This window comes from Magnolia sinica, chromosome 19 (genome assembly GCF_029962835.1).
Source record: "Magnolia sinica isolate HGM2019 chromosome 19, MsV1, whole genome shotgun sequence".
NCBI classification, from domain to species: domain Eukaryota; kingdom Viridiplantae; phylum Streptophyta; class Magnoliopsida; order Magnoliales; family Magnoliaceae; genus Magnolia; species Magnolia sinica.
In genome coordinates, this window is record NC_080591.1 from 15,323,681 (window position 1) to 15,347,735 (window position 24,055).

At 37.9% G+C, this 24,055-nt stretch overlaps 1 protein-coding gene across 4 annotated transcripts in view; it reads left to right on the forward strand.

The window, feature by feature from the left end:
* The first annotated feature begins 8,876 nt into the window (after nucleotides 1-8,876).
* LOC131234460 (uncharacterized) overlaps nucleotides 8,877-24,055 on the forward strand; it is a 65,667-nt gene continuing 50,488 nt past the window's right edge. Inside the window, exons 1-4 of one of the 4 annotated variants that reach the window (XM_058231355.1) lie at nucleotides 8,877-9,331; nucleotides 10,518-10,607; nucleotides 15,731-15,792; nucleotides 23,185-23,279. In XM_058231355.1, coding sequence (XP_058087338.1) covers nucleotides 9,081-9,331; nucleotides 10,518-10,607; nucleotides 15,731-15,792; nucleotides 23,185-23,279 — 498 coding nt within the window. In that variant the 5' untranslated portion in view covers nucleotides 8,877-9,080. Of the gene's footprint in view, nucleotides 9,332-10,120; nucleotides 10,198-10,285; nucleotides 10,421-10,517; nucleotides 10,608-15,730; nucleotides 15,793-23,184; nucleotides 23,280-24,055 lie in introns of those variants that run through there. The other 3 variants (XM_058231354.1, XM_058231356.1, XM_058231357.1) reach the window with 3 other exon arrangements.

Here is a 24,055-nt window from a genome sequence, read left to right on the forward strand (position 1 = left end):
GATTTTTCCATATCATTTTAGCGTATTTTTCCAGGAATGAAGTAGTTGCAAATCTCAGGTGGACCACTCCATAGGAAACAGTGGTCATTAAACGGCCACCATAGTGTCCACCATAATTCTTATTTGTCATCCAACCTGTTGTCGATAAGGTCACATGGACCATACGACTATGACGGGAAAACACAAATATCAACTTGATCCAAAACCTTTGTGGCCTACAAAAAGTTTTTAATGGCTGATAACTACTATTTCTTGTGGTGTGGTAAACCTAAGATTTAGATCTGCTTCATTCTTGGACCATTTTAGAAAATGAACTGAAAAAAGGAATTGACAACATAGATACACAATATATGCATCAAGGTGGAGCCCATCAGGCATCACCCACATCGCGGCATTCGGGCTTAAGAGCATTTGGGCTTACGACAAAGTATAGATCCTTTTTAAAGACGCACATCACATAATGTAGCATACAACACCGATGTTGGTAATGTGCGACTGAAAAAACTGTGTCCCACCAAGATGGATGAGTCCAGTTGACACTATCCATCCATTTTGCCGGATCTTATTATGGCATGAGGCAAAAAATGAAGTAAATTCAAATCTCAGGACGACCACACCATAGGAAACAGGGATGATTAAATGCCTGCCATTAAAAAAATTCCTAGGACCCAGTGTAATGTCTAGTTGCCATCTAACCCATTGATAAGGTCACAAAGACATGGTTGAAGATAAAATACAAATATCAGCTTGATCCAAAACTTTTGTAGCACCCAAGAAGTTTTTAATGGTGGGTGTCAACCATTTCCTGTGGTGTGGAGTGGTGAGATTTGGATCTCCCTAAATTTTGTGCTCATGCACTAAAATGATCCATAAAATTGAATGGATGGTATGATCCAAATGCATTGTTTTCCAATTGCAAACAATTCATTTGTGCGACCCACTTTTTCAATTGCAAACAATTCATGTGTGCTACCCTCTGCACTTTGAGTCCTGACCATTGCTACAAGCAAATGGGTTGGTGGGCCCCAATGTGATGTTTATGTAAAATAAAGACCGACCATCTATAAAATCCACCTCATTCATCTATTTTTCCAAATCATGGATAGAAGGGGTGTATTTCCAACAAACATCACGGTGGGCCCCACCTAACTTATTAGCGAAGGACAACTTACAACATGATGTTGGAAGTAATCTACATCCATACAAAATTCACTTCAAAATATCTAACAACCCCTTCCCTTTATCCCGTAACCTCATCACTTTGTCTAATGTAACTTCGTCTCTATTATCTAACTCCATCATTTCGTTTGGAGAAATTATGTCACTTTGTTCAACAATCCCATCAAGTTATCTAGTGGAACGATGCCACTTTTCAGGTAACACCACAAGAAAATGGGGCTTTAGCCTCAGTTCAAAACCATGGCTAAAAAGGTTAAAAACTGAGGCTAAAGCCTTTAGCCTCAGTTTTTTAAACCGAGGTTGAAACCCCCGTGGCTAAAGGCTTTAGCCTCAATTTTAGCAACCGAGTCTAAAATAACTTTTATAGTCTCGGTTCTTCAAGTGAAGTTAATCAGTTTTCTCAAAATGAGGCTAAATCAAAATTTTATCCTTCATTGTTTCTAACTGAGACTAAATCCAAATTTTAGCCTCAGTTGCCTCCAATTAAAACTAAATCTATTTTTAACCTCAGTTCTCAACAACCGAGGCTAAAGCCTTTAGCCATGGGAGTTGTAGTCTCAGTTTAAGTAACCAAGGCAAAACTGAGACTAATGATAGATTTAGCCTGCCTGACAAACATCCTGAATCATTAGCTCCCATGATTTGATTAATTAAAAAATCAAGCATTACAATTGTCATTAATAATGCTCAATTCTCCAAAAAAATGAAAGTTGTCAATAACAATTGAGTAAAAATCATCAAACAAAGATCCAAAATTGAGTTTCATAAAATGTTCGTTACATTAACTTAATATCACCGAAAAAAAATTTCTATTGCAATGTATTATATCTTGTCATTAAAGGATTTGTCGCAGGCTAGAAAAGAGACATCTATTAGTGATTACGAAATGGGTCATATTTAGAACATCACCACCAGCACAAAACTTGGATTTAGCAACCCCATCATTTTATCCAATGGAAACTAGTCACTTTGTGTAACAACCCCATCACTTTATTTAGTGAGACTTGGTCACTTTGTCTAGCAACTCGTTACTTTATCAAGTGTAATCCCGTCACTTTATCCAACAGGCACATCACTTCGTCTAGTAGAAGTGATGTGCTAGTAGATCAATGTCACTTTGTCCGACAACCGATTACTTTGTCTAGTGGACCCCACCACCTTATCCAATAACCTACCACTTTGTTTACTAGAACCTTGTCACTTTGTTTACTTAAACCCCGTCACTTTGTCTAGTAAAACTCCATCACTTTGTCTGGTAGGACCCTTTTTCCAATAACCCTATCACTTTGTCTAACAACTCTGTTACTTTGTTTAGTGAAACCCCATCACTTTGTCTGACAATCTATCATTTTGTCTAATAGAACCCTGTCATTTTGTCTCATGGAACCTTGTCTCACCTACATCGTTGGAGGTTGGATCGTAACTAAGTCGTATTCTTGTACAAAGAGTTTTTTTGTTTAGATAAGAAATAAAATGGAATACTAGGGATATTGCTCTTGATTTTGACAAGGTACATTGTGATGTTTATGTAAAATTCACTCATAGTATTAGATATTGATTTCAATTTTAGGTCTAGAGATAAAAAAATCAAGCTAACCTGTGATTCTGATTAACCACACCAAATGAAATAATTAGGAGAGAGACGTTTACGCTTGATTTTTATAGGGCCCACCATGATACTTATATGAAATTCACTCCAATCATTAGATTACACACAAACATTTTCACTTGCTGCCCAAAAAGCATACCCACGTGTGAATCAATTGGGCCACACTAATGGAAATAATTTTGAGGCGACATTGTCCTGTACACTATTTCCAATCATGTCGTCTACCTGAATCATAAAATGAAGCTATAGATATTTTGTCCCTTGGCCTATCATTGAATGACATACATTGAGGTCAGACAAATTGATGGGGTTGCCTGGCAAAGTGATGGGGTTCCATTAGACAATAACAAAGTTGTTAGACAAAGTGAAGTGGTTCCACTAAAAAGAGTAACAAGGTTGTCGGACAAAGTGATGGGGTTCCACTAGATGAAGCGATGGAGTTGCCAAATAAAGTGATGTAGATCCACAAGACAAAGTGACAAGTTTAAATGAGACAAAATGATGAGGTTCTGCTAGACAAAGTGATGGATTTGCCAAACAAAGTGATGAGATTCTATTAGACAAAGTGACTGGGTTACTGGACAAAGTAATGAGTTCGACTAGATAAAGTGAGAAGGTTACCAATAAAGTGATGTGGTACCTCTAGATAAAGTGATGGGGTTTTACTAGACAAAGTAACGGGGTTCCATTGGACAAAGTGACGGATGAAGTGGTGGAGTTCTACTGGACAAAGTGATGAGGTTGCCAGACAAAGTGACTTGGTTACACTAGACAAAGTTAAGTGGTTATTGGATAAAGTGACTAGGTTATTGGAGAAAGTGATGGGACTCCACTTGACAAAGTGACATGTTGATAGACAAAGTGACAAGGTTGCACTTGGAAAAGGTGGGGAGGTTGCACTAGAAAAGGTGACGTGCTTCCACTAAATAAAGGGATTGAGTTGCTAGACAGACAATAGGTTTAACTAAACAAAGTGATGGGGTTGCTAGACAAAGTGTCAGGGTTTTATTGGACAAAGTAACAGGGTTACCGAATAAAGTGATGAGGTTCCACTGGACAAAAAGTGATGAGATTGCCAAACAAAGTGATGTGGTTCCACTAGACAAAGTGACCGTGCTCTACTAGACAAAGTAGCATGGTTCTACTAGATAAAGTGATGAGATTCTACTAAACAAAGTGACGAAGTTCCACTAGAACAAGTGACGAAGTTCCACTAGAACAAGTGACAGAGTTGTTGGACAGAGTGATGAGGTTCCACTAGATAAAAAAATGAGTGGCATAGTTCCACAGGACAAAGTGATGGAGTTGAATGGGAAAAAAAGCGACGAGGTTCCACTAGAAGAAGTGAAGGGATTATTGGACAAAGTGATAGGGTTTCACCAAAGAGAGTGATGGGGTTGTCAAGATTCCACTAGATAAAGTGTAGGGTTCCGCTAAACAAAGTAATGTGTTGTTGGACAAGGTGACCATGTCTCACTAGACAAAGTGAAGGGGTTGGTGGAGAAAGTGTTGGGTCCCATTAAACAAGCGACAGGGTTTCCAGACATAGTGACGGGTTCCATTAGACAAAGTGACGATATTGTCGGATAAAGTGACGAGTTCCACAAGACAAGGCATGTGGTTGTTGGATAAACTGATGTGGTTCGTTTAAACAAAGCGACGGGGTTTTACTTAACAAAGTAACATAGTTGCCGGATAAAGTGACGAAGCTTTACTAGACAAAGTGATGGGGTTATCAGACAAAGCAACATGGTTCACTAAATAAAGTGATGGGTTTACCAGACAAAGTGATAGGGTTTAACCAGATTGTGATAGGGTTGCTAGACAAAGTAATATGGTTCCACTAGATAAAGTGACAAAGTTCCACTAGGTAGAGTAACAGCATTAATTGTGGAATAAAGTAATGAGATTCCATAGACAAAGTGATGGGGTTTTGCTCGACAAAGCGATGGGATTATCAGACAAAGTGAAGGTAATGCCATATAAGTGACGGAGTTTTCCTATACAATCATAAGGTTGTTAAACAAAATGACAGGATTGCAAACAGAATGGTTGAGTTCCACTAGACAAAATGATGTGATTACAAAACAAAGTAACTTAATTCCACTAAACAAAGTGCTAAGGTTTTGCTAAACAAAATGACATGGTTCTACTAAACAAAATATAGGAGTTGCTCGACAAAGTGACATAGCTCTACGAGATAAAGTGATGGGATAAATGGGATGAAGTGATAAAGTTTCATTAGACAAAGTGATAGGGTTTCCCGAACAAATTAATGGGCCACTAGACAAAGTGCGGGTTTTCATTGGACAAAGTGATGAGTTTTCATTAGACAAAGTGATGGGGTGCTTGGACAAAGTGATGGGTTCTACTAGATAAAGCGATGTGGTTCCACTAGACAAGGTGACGGGGTTCCATGAGATAAACTGATGATGTTTCTAGACAAAGTGCTGTATAAAGTGACGAGGTTCCATTAGACAATGATGGGGTTGCTAGACCAAGCGACATGGTTCCATTAGACAAAATGACGAGGTTCCATTAGACAAAGTGATGGCCTTGTCAGACAAAGCTGTAACAAGTTTCCACTAGACAAAATGATGGAGGCTGTCGTACAAAAGTATATAGCTCCACAAGAAAAAGTTACGGGGTTAAACGAGACAAAGTGACAAGGTTCTACTAAGTGAAGTGATAGGGTTCCTGGATAAAGTGTTGTGTTATTACTTAACAAAGTGATAAGGTTCCACTTGACAAAGTAACGGGGTTCTAAATGCGATGATGTTGCTAGACAAAACGACAAAGTTCCACTAAATAAAATAACAGAGTTACTGTACCAAGTGACGAGGTTTCACGAGACAATGATAGGGTTATCGGACAAAGTGACGGAGTTCCACCAAACAAAGTAATGGGTTACATGAGACAAATGAAAGTTCCACTAGACACAAGTAATAGGTTGCTAGACGAAGCGAAGAATTTTATATGAATGTTCCACCCGTGATTAGACATTTTAGAGTGAATTTTATATGGAGGTGAGTGGCATGTGACACTGTGTCGCAAGTTCCTCCGCTCAGAAGCTAGGTGGGGGCCACTGTGATGTTTGTGAGAAATCCAACCTCTTCATCTATTATTTGCCAAAATAGATGAGCGGGGTGGATGTCATAGATGGTCAAGCTTTATTTTACACAAACATCACATTGGGTGCACCTAAGCTACTAACCCATTTGCTTGTTTATATGGTTGCGATGGACGGGACTTAGATTGCATAGGATTGCATACACCATTATGATGTATGTGTTTTATCCACACAGTAATTCCAATTTTGAGGATCATTTTAGTGCATGAGCATGAATTTTAGGCAAATCCAAATCTTAGATGAAGCATAGTTTAGGAAATAGTGTTGATTGGGCACTCATCATTAAAGACTTCTTAGGGTATTGTCGATTAGACTCATCATTAAAAACTTCTCAGGTGCTACAAAAGCTTTGGATAAAGCTGATATTTGTATTTTCTCTTCATCAATGACTTTGACCTCATCATCACATTGGATGGCAACTAAATATTAAATTGGTCGTTAGCATTTTTTTTAATGGTGCCGGTGGACCTAATCATGGGCCACCTCAATGTGTATATTGTATATCTATGCTGTCTATCCCTTTCCAACTCATTTACTACAACAATCCAAAAACATGAAATATAAATCTTAGGCCGACTACATGACGCAAGGAAGGACGTGATGAGGTTAATCACTGTCTTCCTCAAGGATAATTACTTTGAATATACAAAGCTTCCTTACACTCCTCACAAAAACTTCTTGAATCCATGAGGAAAAAACAAGAAAATAAAATTAATATTTATGAAAATTTGTAAATTGATTGATGATTGAAATAAATAAGTTTACAACCCTTTAAATAGGAATATCAAGCCTTGGAAGAAGTTTCGGAATTAAACTACAACTAAAACTCCATAAAATTCGTAACCTACTATAAATAGTAAATTTACTATTTATAGTAAATGTGCTATGTGGGTTAACAACATTATTCTCTTAAATTTTATAAACAATTTTCATGTTGGACGCCACTCCTGAAGCTTAAAGGATAAAGAGTTATAATCAAACTAAAACTTACTATAAATAATAACAATGGAAATAAAATAGATTTTCAACCATTGATCTAATGGAATCTCGCAAATTCGGCATGGGCAACTTGGCATAGCTGGGTTGCTTGGCTGAATTAGCTTTTCTTACGCCAAAATCATATATGATATGTCGAGTAACTCATTCCGGTTTGCAAGATACACCCATTGTAAAATTCTGATAGTTTGAATAATCTCTGCCTCTGATCGGGCTTTCCATAGTCCATCTTGGACATGAAAGTGTCCGCTACACTCTCTACATCACTATGTCACACGAAACAATGGTCATGGACTATTAAATTTTTTTTTTTGGGTCACAAAGGTTTTGTGTGAACTTATCCACAATAAATTGGACGGCAAATAGACATTACATACGCTTGAAGTGGATGTTCAATTATCACTGTTTCGTGTGGTGTGGTTCACTCTAGATTTATATCTACTTTATTTTCAAAGAATCGAGCTAAAATTATCTGAAAAAACCAGATGACTGGCATAGATATACAATGTATGGCCATGGTCCGGTCCCACTGACACTACTGGATGTTGGGTCGCACCAAATTAGGTTATTAAATAAGGCATTGGAATGTAACATTTCTTGTTAATCATCATCAGTATATCGTAAACATTTCTTCTGCTTTATTAAATTGCCATGTTCAAATCAGCGGAGAAGGCGTGACCAATCAAAATACAGGACCATGAAATCCCTGTTCCTATGAAAGAGACTAGCCGAGCTCGACGTCCCCGTGGTTTATTTTATTTTATTATTATTATTCTTTATAAACCAAGTACTTAAAATCGAGGGTTAAACATGATGTACGGAGTGGATTTCAGATACACTACTTAGAGCATGGGATTAGATGGGTTTACGTGGGATGGAATTACCAAAATGTAATGATTACACTGCATCAAGGATTGTCCTGTGATCCCATGACTTAAAGGCCATCTCACTCCATGTCTGGAAACAGATCGGCAACTCATCTTGTCACTACTGGTCATGCTTTGTAGGCTCCATCATGATATATGTGTTCCATCCATGCCGTCCACCCATTCTTCCATGTCATTCTATGGTATGCATCAAAAATGTGTTTGATCCAAATCACGAGTGGACCGCACAGTTGGCCCTAGGGGGTTTTTAATGGTGTACTTCAATCACTACTGTTTTCCCATGATGTGGTCCACCTGAGATTTATATCTATTACATTTTTGGGATCATGCCCTAAAATTATATTTTAAAATGGATGAATGGCAGGGATAAAACACATACATCATGGTGGGGATCCACATAACACCGACCACTAGCCACATGAAACACAGAGTAGGATGGTAGAACCTTTCCAAAGCTCTGATTCGAAGAAGGGGCTTCACAGCCCATAACTTACGATGAGTCCCAGACAGAACATCGCAACCATTGATGGGATCTTATAAACCCACTCTCACCTAATCCCATTTAAACCCATGCCCCAAACACCCCTGATGGATTTTCCCACCCACTGACGCATAAGCAGATGGTAGCTATTCGATAGTACTCTGTGGGCCAAACCATGATAGCTATGCGCTAGTACTATTTGGGCCACACCATGATATATGTGTTTTATCCATGCCGTCCATCCATTTTTTAAAATCATTTTAGTGCACCATATAAAAAACGAGGTAGATCCAAATCTCAAGTGGACCACGCTACAGGAAACAGTCGTGATTGAACACACACCATTAAAAACTTCCTAGGGCACACGAAAGTTTTGAATGAAGCTGATATTTGTCTTTGCCCTTCATCAGGTCTTCGTGACCTAATCAACATTTTAGATGGCAGGTAAACATTACAGTGGGCCGTAGGAAGTTTTTAACAGTGGGCGTTCAATCAACACTATTTTCTAGTCATGGCGTGGTCCATATGAGATTTGAATCGGTCTCATTTTCTAGATCATGAACTAAAATAATCTGAAAAAATGGATGGTCGGCGTGGATAAAACACATATATCGTGGTGGGGCCCACATAGCACTGTCCAGTAGCCACGTGCACGTCTGTCAAGGAGGTTTTGTAGAGGATTCCGGTCCTCTGCCGACGCTCACATCTTTCCTGTCCACCGCACCCACCACACCCATCCCGCCCATTTTTTTTACCCGCGTCTCTCTCTCTCTCTCTCACGTTTTCCAGAACCCTGCAATGGAGTTTACCGAATCTCCGTACGCCTCCGCTACTGATCTCGCATTGCAAGCGGCATCAATTATACCGATTTCCCACTATCTACTGGGATTTATGCTATTCCTTGGGATATTCTTCTACAATTTCCTGGAAATTCATCTCTTCCGAGATCTGATTCGTGGATTTAGGGGAGATGCTGTGTCTTTGACCTTCAATCCTTGCTCAGAGATCTACCATGGCGTTGTTTCCAAGTGCCGGGTTCTTCACGGCAGGTGAATTCCATTGAATTTCATTTTTTTAAATAAATTTTAAATTTTTTAGGGAATTGATATCTACACCCAGCTTGATTGATTTTGCGGATACCCGTTTCCGTTTCGGACATTTGAATGGTACAAAAACGTACTATTTCAATTCCCAAAATGGGAAATCGGCCTTTGCATGTCAATCAGGCTGGGTGTAAATATTTGGTCTCTTTTCAACTTAAGGACTTTACAGGCATCCAAACGACCCCAATAAAACATCTATACATGTTTGAACACAATGGTTAATATACACTCATGATATGTGGGGCCCACCGTAATGTGTATAGTAGATCCAATCTATTCATCATGTGCTTCCCTTGATGCTCTACAAAAACAGCTTGTCCATTATCAAATGGACCACATGAGGGAAGGATGGGACGTCCACCGTTAAAAACTTCTAGATTGCATTTGGGGCCCACTGTGATGGGTGGAAGACATCCAATCCGTTTAGTGTGTGCATGCTTTAATGCTCTCTTAGGGGCCTAAAAAAAATTCTAGTCTTTCTTATGTGATTTGTGGATTTTGGAAGGTTCACCGCCCAAGCTCTATGGTATAAATACCTACTTTATTCATTGTAAACACTTTACAGGCTACCCAAACACACAATCTGTTCACCTGTAAACAGATTACCACATAAAAGCCAAACAGAATAGCATGTAAACCGATTTAAGGTGTAATGTGTTTACAACTAAAAAAATTACAGGCATCCAAATGACCCCGTTTTCTTTCTTCTTTTTTTTTTTTGTTTGGAAATTTGACAATTTTTACTGAGAAATGCGGAGGATGTTTGTGGGAAGAGCATGCGGGTGTGAGATTGAGAGGCCGTTCATCATCAGGTGGGTGCCGCTGTGAACATTCTCTGACTAAAAGATGGGGCTGGATTGCTCATTAGGTGGGCCGAACATTTACCATAATGGATGGTTGGAATAAATGGCTGGTGGTCTATTAGTGATTTTCATGTGTGGTCCGCCTGATGAATGGACTGGCACGATCTCTTGGGTGGGGTTCGTTTACAGCTTGGCCTGCCTGAGGAACGGTCCAATCACTTATGCCATGCTTGTAATTTCCTCAGCAGTGCTTTCTTTTTAACCTTTTTTTTTGGGTAGAGAATGTTGATGTGGTTAATGGTTAATTTCATTTTGGAAATTGAATGCAGGTTTTTGCCAACTCTTTGGCTTTCGAGTCCTCATCTTCAGACGGCTTTTCTTTCTATATTTGGGCGGGCTCCTGTTTGCGGTTACAAGAGGTGAGTTTTGCAGTTTTTATTTTTATTTTCTATTGGTCTTCTGATAATTTCTTTTCATTTCTTTCAATTGTTGAAGTGGCAAAATGCAGGAAAGGTTAGTTTGAGTAAGTCACTCATATTTTGGATTGAGTTATGCTGCAATGCTGAGCCTGATTCTCACCCAGACAGGGTCCATCTTTCAATGACCAAATTGTTTGTCTGGTGGGTCCCTTCCAGAGAGGGCGACGGACTGAAAATCTCTGACATCGAACAATCCCTGCAATCTGATCTTTGGACTTCTCACTGTTTCATACAACTCTGGTTATAATTTGCATACTGACTATTGTTATTATTTTTTTAGATCATTCATTTGGATTTTGTTATGATGGAATTGGGAGTTGATCATCAATAAACCGGGAAATGAACCAAGCCCCCAGTTACGGAAGCAATACCACTGTGTGGGTAGTTGATTGCGTAAATATAATGTGAAATAATCATTTTGTCACCATAGATTTGGATACGTGGAAATAAATAAACAAGTAGACACAAGTTTAATGTGGTTTGTCATAATGCTACTACATTCACATCAAAGCACCAACAAATCATTATCAAATGAGGAGAATACATTATTCAATGATAAAAAAAAAAACAAATCCTCTCACTTCTCTTGACCTTACAACCAGGAGAACCTTTGGGAAAACAACCCCATCTATACTTTTTGCATTACAAAAAGTACGAGAAGAAACACATTGGAGAAAAGCTCTCACCTTGAATAGGAGTGGTAGTGGTGGGTCAGTTTGGGGTCAGCCATGCCCAAGCTGCTTGCCAAACAAGCCAAGAATTCTAGCCCAAACCCAATCAACAAGCCATTACCCTGTGGCCCGGTTGGCCGACCCACCCAAAATTCAACCCAAGCCCAAGCCAAGCCAACCTAATCCATTTAACTGTAATTGGGTCAGGCTCAACTAACCGAAGCAGGCCCACCATGACCCAACTTAGGTTTAAGAATGATATATGAAGATAAGGAACAACTAAACTCATCCTTTGAACATATTGTTCCTTAACTGCTCAACATTTTGTACCGTGAAGCATGGTTGGTGTCGCTCCTTTGATATTTTATTTAAGATATTAGTCTACTCTAATGTCAACAGCCCCAACAACCCACATATACTAAAATCCAAAATATATCATTTGTCCAAAATATTACAGTCCAAAAATTCCAAAATAAACATGCAAAATAGAAAGCAGAACGATCATCGGGCTCTCTAAGCATGATGCAAAAGAAGCATATACAAATGAATGGGATGCGTCAGAATCGAACAACACTCGAGTGGGGGTAGAAAAGAAAACAAAGGTACCTTCCATGACTGCTCCGGATGACTGAGGGTCGGCTTGGGTCATCGCTAATGCTCGAGCTTGACTGGCCTCTCCTGCTGTGGCGGATGTGGCACAAACTGCTGGTGCTGCGGTGGACATGGCACAGACTGCTGGTGTTGCAGCCTAAACTGCTGCTGCTGAACTAGCACCCTCGGTGTTTGGTATTGTTGCTGCCTGGGCAGCTCAAACTGCTTCTCCCTCGGCGGCTGGGGTGGTTGCCCACGCTGCTGGGGTGTGACAGTTGGTCTTATAGCTATCCTACAAAATTTCCCTCTTAGTTTGAGTAGTACACTGCGATCACAGAAAACTCCAGAGGCACAACTCCTATTCTTCGCCCCGCTTGAATTCTATGGGCACATCTTTCTCAATCTCTCTACCCTCATGAAGTATCGAGCCAAGATATAAAAAGTGGTCATTTTAGGAAGCTTCTTGGTCAGCAATCTTAACTAATTCCTTGTTCCCACTCCTATTGTTACTAAAATTGCACTCTATGTACTCTGTTTTAGTCCCACTAATTTTAAATCCTTTAGATTCTAAAGCACCCCTCCATAAATCTAGCTTTGAATTATTATTATTTTTTCGATTTACATTAGAATTTTTTGAAAAGTTTGGAACTTAGAAAAAAACTTTTTCCAACTAATGATTGTAATGATGCATGAAGAGTATTTTCATGCTATGGATGTATAGATTTCACCCATGCATTGATTAAATGCTTTTTTCCAACATTCTTTTATTTTTAGTTATTTTTTTGAGCATTTTATGAATTTTTTATTTTTTTGAAAATAATTTTAGGGAAATGAATCGTATGATAGATCTAGATAAATCTATGTTTATCTACCATTTTCTGCGGGATTGAAATTATTTTTGCATTTTCAATCCATTTTCAGGCATTCATTTTTTTTTTTTTTTAAATTTTTAAAATCTTTTTTCTTTCCAAAATTTCTTTGGGGGAATGATTAGATTTATGTTGTTTAAACATAAATCTAAGTTCTTTAAACATAGATTTACATTTTATAAGCTGTAATTTTATTTTTAACGTATTCTATGCCAAATATATATATATATATATATATATATATATATATATATATATATATATATATATATATATATATATATATATATATAAAATGATAGAAAGAAGACAACGGTTGGCATACGTTTTGTTCTTCCCACATACTTTGCAATGTCTAATAATATTCGGCTACACTTATTTGCTTGCTAAAGTGCAAAGATATTATGAAGTAACTCGTATATATGAGTGAAAATATTCTCACCTGAATACATTTCTTTTAAATTTTCCCATACTTCTTTTGAGGTTTTGAAAAAGAAAACATTTGCACTTGATGGGGACATCACATTACGGACGCTCCTTTGATATGCCCCGAGCCCTAGTGTCCTTGTGGCTAGGTGAGTACCCGTTCGACTCCCGAGGAGCCGAAGATCCCACGTAGCATGTGGGTTGCGTGGAGTATGTTTTTAGACTATTGGATCGTGAGGACTTTACGATTAGATTGTTGGATGCGACTTGATTGTGGCCCGCCATGATCGTGGGCATCTTCAGAGTTCATCGGATAGTCTTGATTTCTTAGGATTATAGTGATTTTTGTTTTGAGCACTTAGTTTACTTTTTAAGATTTTATTTACATGTTTTATTGGTTTTGATGCTTTTATAGGGAGTATTTGTAATTTACAATATGGGGTTAAAAGAAAACATGTTTTTCATTAATGATCTTTTTGTAAAAGACCAACTTTTAGACTATAAAGCCTTAGACGTCCAACCCTAGCCTTTTTTTAAAAATAAAAATAAAAATGTGATGTTAATGAAAAAGCTGCAAGTTCTCTTCTCTTTCTCTTTTGTTAATGGAGAATGTGGTGTGAAACCCCATTCGGTGTGAATCAGAATGAAAATGACCTTGGTGTGAAGCCTTGTTTGTCCATCTCTTCTCTCTTCTTGAGCTCCAAAGGTATTTTCTCTCATCTCTTCTCTCTTTTCCTCTTAAATCTTCTTCTCCTCGATCTTTTTTCCTTTTCTTCCTAAACCCCAGCATCCTCAACTCATCCATAACCCAAACCATCCCAATCTATACCCGAACAAAAAGTCTAGCCGTACGTGTGAATCCGTACGTCCGTACAGACTGTTTTTGTGGACCCCACTTCAGCCCTTTTATTACATCCTTTCTTATTCTTCTTTCTTCAATCAAACTCTAACCTAAAACCCTAGATTCCCCTTTCAAATAAACCCTAATTTCAGATTCCCCAAATTTCCAAACCCTAACCCTAATGTTCTTAAACTTAGAATCCTTTAAAATCCCTTTAGGACTCAGGTGATTCCCTTTAAAATAGTACTACCCTCATGTTTTGGATGGAATTTCTTAATTCCATTGGGCACATTTCGAATTAACATCTCACTAGTTCCTTCTACGAGCATGTGGTAGCCTAGGATTACATGTAATTGCTTATTTGATTAATTGTTTGGTTTATGATGAGGTTGCTGAAATTTCATACTTTTGTTGCTCATGTTTTTAAAATGAAAATCTGATTTCATCTATCATCCTAGGTTAGAAAACCATCCTGCATCAGCACTAATATGCAGTTCCATGCTATTCCATAATAGGGCTCTATTTTGAGCATCTTCTACCACCCGATCTTCATAATCTGTTGAATTTTCAACAGGCTTGGGGAAAGTCAGATACTTTATTACCGTTATTGAATACCTTGCTTCTACTGATGTGTCACGTTGTAAATAATTCACACTGTTAAGTTTGGTCAACGTAATTTGAAGATTCTTAGCATCATTCTTGACATCCATATTTAGGTGAGAAAGAAAAATCAAACACATAGGGAAGAGCTTGAATTTAAACTTACATAACACTTTCCTCAAGAGAGCATATATCAATGGTCGCCACCACACATGAACAAACTGATTGATAACAGATACGAAAAATGGTCGACATTCATTCATGACTTCTACACATACACTTGATCATCAAATCTGGTCATAGATGACTTGTACACGCACACTTAACCTTTAAATCTTGCCATAAATGCACGATGGTTGTATACATAAGTGGGCCTCAAGTACATTCGTGAGACAACTACACAACTCACTGTATGGTGGTTGAACAAGGAGAAAAAAATGATTTGTGTAAATCAGACCTCAAATGATTTAAGATTTCACCTTGGAGAAATAAAAGAAGGAAGAGAAGAGAAAGAAAGTGAAAGAAAGGAGAAGAATCAAGGTACTAGATCAAATTCGTGTTGATACCATGTTCTTGAGAGAGAGAGAGGGAGAGGGTCCCCTAAGTCCTAACGTCTTTATTTTATTATTAGGGCTTCCATAATAAAAGCAAAAGCACAAAAATATCCCTCTATACTTAAGTTGTTACATAAGCAAATAACATGGGCCCAAAACTCTATTTTAACACATATTTCAGCCCAATAATAATGAGAGACCACACGTGAGACTATCACAGTCCACCTGCGAGATCATCACTGTCCATCAACAAATATGTAGGTAAAATATGTTTTTTGTATTCAAAGTTCTACAAGTAGAACCAAGTAGGTGGACCTGATCTGAGTTGGCGCTTGGTATTCATCTTCTGTTTTTAATATGATGTGGCTTCTTACAACTTTTTAATCTCCCTCGTTACAATTTTTTTTTTAGAATAGTTTCTTTGTATTTCTTACATTGAGACCTTAAAGTTTGCTGAGTTGGGGATACCTGTTTTATATGTGCCGACTTCTGAGTATTTATTGTGTCCCAGGCATGTCTTCCATGCATCAGATGGTGGAACTATCGCTTTGGATTGGCTCGTGTTTTCCAATGGTAAAAGTTAAACATATTTTGCCTTAAATAGAATTTGACAATGTTTCACTTTGCAATAACATTGTTGTAAATTTGCATTGACCATTTATTTACTCATAGATAGTTATTGTTTAAATGAATGGATTTCACTGTTTCACAATGCTTGGGACCTCCCATTGACCACTGATTGTGATGCCATAACATGTGAGACTTGTTGCATTTTCTGCCATCCATCATCATCATCATCATCTTATCCCAACTAATTGGGGTTCACTACACGTATCCTGTTCTGCCATTCAACACTATCAAGGACCATATCTTCGGTTAAACTAGAAGTCATCAAGGCTTTGCTTACTACCTCCATCCATGTCTTTTTGGGCTTCCCTTTTCCCTTTTAGAGCCATTCAACTTGAACCAAGTTGGGTTTGATTCCATGCCTCAGTGGTAGATAGAGTGCATTTCAACATTGGGGTCACAAGTTTGAGCCCATATATTACCTAAAAAGAAGAAGAAAAAAAATCGAACCGAGTCACTCCTCAATGGTGCAGTCCTTTGTTTCTGTTGCACATCGCCAAACCATCCAAGTCTACTATCCCTCATCTTGTTACCTATTGGTGCTACTATTAAATTCCCTCAAATGCGTTCGTTTCTAATTTTATCATTCCTTGACTCTCAACTCATCCATCTTAACATCCTCATTTCCGCTAAGCTCATCCTATGAACATGTTGTTTCTTGACTGCCCATATATGAGGAATATATGCAGTCGGTTTCCAGCTTCATGTCTGACCCTATTGGTAGCAGTATTTTCTTTTTTCAGACCTTGGGGTGGTATAGCTGCCTTCACGATACTATGAGAATATGTTATTCCTTGATGGGACGTGTCCTCTTTATGTGCTGCTATCATTTCTTTCCTACATACATTTGTATATATCATGAACCTTACAATTGATATAGACGTCTATTGTTGTTGCTGTACTTCAGTTAGAGGCCATCATCAGGATATATTTTTGAAGTGCCCTCCTCTTCAGTAACTACTAGCCTGTAAGGATGTGGAGCCATTTATTAAAGATGAACAAAATTGTGATTGTTTTAGATGTGGGGATGGATTGAGAAAGGAGGAAAGAGAAGAAAAAGAGGAGAGAGAAAGATAGAAAGAGAATGAGGATTGGGGTTCACACATCCCTACCTCTCTCAAGTCTATTAAATTGTGATTGTTTTAGATGTGTGGACGGATTAGGAAAGGAGGAAATAGAAGAAGAAAAAGAGAAGAAAGGAGAGAAAGAATGAGAGAAAGAGAATGAGGATTAGGGTTCACACATCCCCTACCTCTCTCAAGTCTATTAACATGGTTTTCAACATTTACAAGAATGATATTAATAATGAAAACGAAAATACCCATTACGTCACAAATCTAGATGGGCCTAAAATCGACCATATAATAGTCCACATTCACATTCGATAACACTCCCCCTCAAGTTGGAGCAAATATATCATGAATGCCCAGCTTGATAAAGAGACGATCTAGGTGACTACTACACAAAGCTTTCATAAATATATCTACCACTTGATCTTGGAACTTGACGAACAAGATGCAAATTTCCTTAGTTGCAACTTTCTCCCGAATGAAGTGGCAATCAACTTCGATGTGCTTGGTCCTTTCATGATAGACATGTTTGTTGGGAAAATACGAGGTTGTTTAATTGTCACAATACAACTTCATAGGAACCTTAACTATAAACCCAAGTTCACCCATTAATGTTTTTAACCAAATAATCTCCTATGTTGCATGGCCCATTGCTAGATATTTTACTTGAACACTTTAATGGGCCACACCACTTTACTTCTTAATCTTCCACGTAACAAGATTATCACTTGCAAAAGTACAATAGCCAGATGTAGATTTCCTATCAGCTGGAAAATTGGACCAATCTGCTTAAGAATATCTTTCTACTTGTTCCGCTTGTATAGGATACCATGACTAGATGCTCCCTTTAAATACTCTAGGACATGAAGCACAACCTCCATATGAGGAACATGGGGAGCCTGCATAAACTGACTAGCCATGTTGACAGGATATGTAATATCAGGTTGGGTAATTATTAGTTAAATTAAAATTTTCCACAAGTCGACTATATCTCCCAAGGTCATCAATTAATTCACCAGGATCCAAGTTTCTGATTTGTATCCATTAGACTTTCGGTAGGCTTGGCTCCTAGAAGATCTGTCTCATCCAGTAAATCCATTACATATTTTCGTTGTGACAAGTTGATGCCTACTTTGGACCTGGCTACTTAAATGCCCAAGAAATATTGAAGATGTCCCAAGTCTTTCGTATAGAAATGCTGTTGTAAGAATTTCTTGAATTTTTCAATACCTGTACCATCACTGCTTGTGATAATGATGTTGTCTACATATGCAACTAATACAATAATGCCTATGTTACTTTGCCAAACAAAAGCAATGTAGATTTGCATAGAGGTGAAAAAGAGAAGAAAGAAAGAGAAAAGAAGAAAGAAAGAGAGAAGAAAAGATGGGTTAGGGTTACATGTTCCCACTCCCTTTCTCTTATATGTAAGTAATAAAAAGCAAATATGACAAAAATGCCCCTGATACAATAAACATTATGTCCAACATATCCCAAGCCAAGATTAAAAACACTAAGCAATAAGTGGGCTGTAGGCCTATACTCATAACCGTTAACAGTCTCCCCCAAGTTAGAGCATAGATGTCTTGCATGTCTAGCTTGGAAACAAGTTTGTTGAACTAAGATTTTCCAAGAGCCTTGGTGAATAAATATGTGAATTGATCATAAGATGAAATATAAGGTGTGTGGATATGCCCCTAAGATATCTGGTCTCAAATGAAATGACAATCAACTTCTATCTTGTCTCAAATGAAATGACAATCAACTTTTATATTCTTTGTTCTCTCCTAAAACACAGGATTATTGGCGTTATCTATCACAACTTGATTGTCGCAATGTAAAGACATTGGAACCTCAACTTTGAATCCCAATTCTTCGAGAAGAGTTTTCAACCATGTAAGTTCACAAGTCGTATGTGCCATTGACCTATATTTAGCTTCAACACTTGATCTAGCAACTACGTTCTATTTCTTACTTTTCCACGCAACTACATTACCATCTAGGAAGGTGCAATAATCTGTAGTCAACCTTCTATCATGTTTTGACCTTGCATGATCTGCATTTGAATAACCGTCTATCTGAAGATGATCATCAGGTCTAAATAGGATACCCTTTTCAGGAGAACATTTCAAATACCTGAGGATCCTCATAACTACTGCTAGGTTTGGTGTCCTTGGACTTTGCATGAACTAACTTACCACATTGACTGAAAATGCAAAATCAAGCCTGGTGATGGTCAAATAGATGTGTTTACTAACAAGTCTCTTACACATACCAGGGTCTTTTAACAATTTTCCTTCTTCAGCTTCTAATTTGAGATAGGAGTCCATTGGTGTATCAACCGGTTTAGCACGCAACATCTCTGTCTCTTTCAACAAGTTATAAGTATATTTTCTCTGACATAGATTTATTTTAACTTTTGATCTTGTCAGTTCAATGCCTAGAAACTATCTAAGAAGACCAAGATTTTTGATTTGAAACTGAGTTTGAAGATATGCCTTAAGCTTTTTAATACCCTATAAGTCATCATCATTCACTATAATGTTATTGACATACATAGCTAGTAGTATATAGCCAAAGGTTATTTGCTTTGAGAAGATTGAATGATCTACTTTACTCATTTTTAAGCCCTTGGTGATTGCTTCAACCCATATATAGGGTTGTTTAACCTAGATACTTTAGACGGCTCACCCTAAGCAACATACCTAGGAGGTTGCTCCATATAGACTTCTTTGTGTTGGTCTCCATGCAGGAATGCATTCTTCATATCCCGCTAAAAGAGAGGCCAATCATGATTTGCAGCTACTAAGATAATAACTTGAATCAAATTAAGCTTAGCCACTTGGGATATTTATCCAGATAATCTACCCTATAAACCTTAGTATATCCCTTAGTGACTAACTTGGCTTTCTATGATTAATTGACCCATCAGGCATGAACTTGACTGTGTACACCCATCTCCACTTAACTGGAGTCTTACCTAAAGGGATCTCAGACAGCTTTTCAGTATCATAGGAGTACATGGCTTCCATCTCTCATCCATAGCTCGTTTCCAATTTTCATTGGATAATGTCTCTTGGATTGACTTAGGAATGCATATAACAAACAAAGTAAGGGAAAACTCTCGATAACTTGTCGACAAATCGGTAAAGTTGACAAAGTTAAAAATAGGATGAGTAACACAAGAATGTTTACTTCGGACCACAATAGGAAGATCATCAACAACCTCAGGGGACTAAGAAGAAATAAGAACCCCAGTAGGTGCAGTAGCTGAGTGTGTGGACTAAAGAGGAATAGGTTGTAATGCTTGGTCTTTTCTCCATTTTTTGTAATAAGTCAGTATGAAATCATTCTGAGGTGACAGTGGCATCCTAACATCAAATTCTGAAAGAAATACCTTTGGTAAGGGAGCTTCCATAGATGCGGCTTCAATAATATGCTCATCCTCAATGTAGAATAGAACACATTAAAAGAAGGTTACATCAGCAGTCTTAAAATGCTTCTTCAGAGGGGGGAATAGCACTGATAACCCTTTTGAGCATGACAATATCCCAGAAAAATATACTTAGCGGAACAAGACAAGAGTTTATCTCAACTGGACCCAAATATATGAGCCAAGCAAGGACGACCAAACACTGCGAGGAATGGGAAAAGTTGGTTGATCAGGAAACAACATAGAGAATGTTGTTTTGCCATCTAAAACTGATGAAGGCATCCTATTGATCAAATGACACATAGTAAGAACTGCATCACCCTAGAAGATCCGTGAAACATTCATTCCTAGTAACAAGGCTCAAGTCATTTCCACTAGATGTCTATTCTTGCACTCGACCACCCTATTTTGTTGGGGGTGTATAAGCAGAAGAGGTCTGATGGATAATGCCCTGACTTTGTAAATAGGCTTGAAAATCCTTTGAAACGAAGTCTAAGACAATATTTAACCTAAACATGCACAATTTCACACCAAATTGATTCTTAATTTGAATACTTGAAATACTTCTAACCTATGCTTTATTAGATATAACCAGTCTTTTAAATAGCTACGCTATGTTGCGCATCACTTATGCTACGTAGCATAGCATAGCCTTAACGCTATGTACCTCATGAAAATAGCTAAATTCGCATGTAGCCAACGCTACATGATAATTTGTATACACAACACGTTATGTAGACTATGCTACATAGCTCACATTACAAGTTATCAATCAATGTTGCCAATGATTTGTTACATTTTTCTATTTTGAATAAAAAATAGTTAATTTCAATGCTTTTTGTAAAAATAATATAAATAACAATATTAAATTAGTTTCATTGCTCTTTCTTTACCTTTATACTTAATGATTACTCTTTCCTGTTACTTTAGGTTGCGTTTGGTTGTACCAAATATCATGAAATTTTGTTAATTTCATTATTAATCAGCCTTATTTGGTGAATATCATGAAATTGGAGCAACCAAGTGCAACCTTGATTAAAAATCTAGAAGTAGTGTGTAGCTTATGCAGCTTCCACTTCACGCCTTAGAGGGGTGAACACTACGCTACATGCTATTTGCTGTTTAAAACACTAGATATAACCATGCCATCCTAAAGTAATCATCAATAAAGAGAACAAATTATCTAAAACCTAACAAACTAGGAACTTGAGCCAATCCCCACACATCACTATGGACTAATTTAAATGGAAGATCACTTTATGAATCAATTTTAGATGGAAAATGAATTTTATGATGTTTTACTTAGCTCGCATATTTAATAGTCCAACTTTGACATCTTGGAAGAGATGGGATAAGTTCTGGAGAGGGATGTCCCAAACGATGATGCCATTGAATTACCAAACGTGAAGGAAGCATTGTTGCGCCTACTGGTTCTCTTTCCAAGAAGTACAAACCATTCTTCTCACGACCTCCACCAATAGTCCTACCCGTCTTGAGGTCATGAAACACATAATAAGAAGAAAAGAAGGATATGGAACAATTCAAGAACCTTGTTAGTTTACTTACAGATAAAAGGTTACATGGAAACTTGGGTGCATATAGAACTGATGATACGGAGACTGATGCATTAGGATGAGCAATACCAACTCCAATAACATTAGATAATGTACCATCAACTAAAGTAATCAACATATTTGATGAAACACAATCAAAAGAAGAAAAGAGATTATGATTACCTGAGATATGGTTAGACTCCCCAAAGCCGATGATCCAAGAGGAGGCAGAAGATGATAAAAGACATGCTTTGCCTGATTGAGCCAAAGTGGCTGTAGAGCTAGTGAGAGCATTGGTGGATGTAGAGCCACTAGAAGACAGAAAATGCGCATGTTCCTCTCGTGATAATGAGACAATGATGTGATCCCCACTATGATTAAATGATGCAAGAGTAGCGGGTCTACCATCGGAAGAAGCATCCTCTACTATAAGGGCTCAATTATTCCTTGTGGGTTTTTCATGAAGATCCTAACAATAGTTCACAATATGATTTTCCAAGCCACAATGAGTACACGTACGGTCTCCTCGACGACCACAAGCGCCTCTACTTCTCCCTTTGGAATCTACCTCCTCTACCACCATGGAAAGCACCACGCCCAGCATGTCCACCACGACATCCACGTGAACTAGAATAATTGGATAAAGAGGCCAATGCAGATTTATCAGATGCATTAACATGAACACTATCGAATTCGCTTGCCAATGAGACTCTCTGAAGCCCTGCATAAACCTCAAAAAAGAATATTAGAAGTTTATTTGGGATGTTCTCTTGCACATGAGGGAAGGGTTGGGATTAGCTACAGATCTTTGCTAGATCAGCCTTAGGAATGAAACCACTTGAGGAAGGAGCTGCCTTCAATTTTACCCTCCACCAAGGGTTGGGATTAGCTACAGATCTTTGCTAGATCAGCCTTAGGAATGAAACCACTTGAGGAAGGAGCTGCCTTCAATTTTACCCTCCACCAAGAGTGCTTGCTGATTATACTTGATACCTATTAGGCAATTAACTTGTTTGCTGATTTCTAATAGATGAGAGACAAATATACTTGACACCCAACGTTATGTGCACATTTTGGCTTTTTGGTGGTTATTACATTTAAACTTCTTAGAAGCATGGAGGCTGTTCTATGTGGATGATGATTTAGATGGTTCTGAGGATCTATTGTGTTTTCATTATATTGTACACTCCATAGCAAGCGAAAGAGACTTCATGCCTTTCTTGTATCTGAGAAATATTGCCAGAAATTGAGACAAAATGACTACAGTAATTGCTTTGTGCAGGTTCTATGGTTTCAAGAGGTCCTTCCTTATCTCAAGATGATACAACCCCTATTGTGGTGGTGATCCCTGGACTGACAAGTGACTCTGATGCTTCTGTAAGTTTCATCTTTGATCTTGCCATTGGAATTGTGTCCTCATCCTGCTGCCCTCCTGCATAGATGCCTGTTAGTTGCTTCTAAGAAGCTACAGGTCCAAGTTTAAAAACATAATAAAGTAATTAAGAACTTGCTAATCTGTGTCAACTCAGTGAAGGATCAGGTCAAGTTAAGATGTTATGTGGGTTTGTAAAATCCAAACTACTTTTCAGTACTCAGGAGACTTGGTTTATCACTTGGATAATTTGATTGAGTACTCATAGATATCAAGTACCGAAAGTACAAAAAACGTGAGGTTTTATACTTGAATCAATTGAACACTCTCAATCCACTTGGCTCAAATACTCCCAGATCCTGGTAATCCAAGTCTCTATGAAGATTAGAGTTGCAGTTCCATCATCTTCTCAATAAAGAAAACATTATCTGAGAACTCATCAAAGTCGTGTTATTTTACACCTCTTTAGGGCCTGTTTGATTTTCCATGATACACGTAAATCCTGGTAAATAAGTAATTATTACTTTTTCACCTCGTTTGAAAAGTTGAGAGTAATTCCACCTTGAAAATCGATACAAAAGTGTTGACTTAAATCTGTGGGCCCCACCGTAATGTATATGATATATCCACACTGTTCATCTATTTTATTAGAACATTTTGGGGGATGAGCCAAAAAATGAGGCAGATCCAACACTTAAATGGCCTACATGAAAGGAAACAGTGGCGTTAATTCGTCTACCGTTGAAAGTTATTTCCTTCACTGGGCCCACATTGAGGTTTT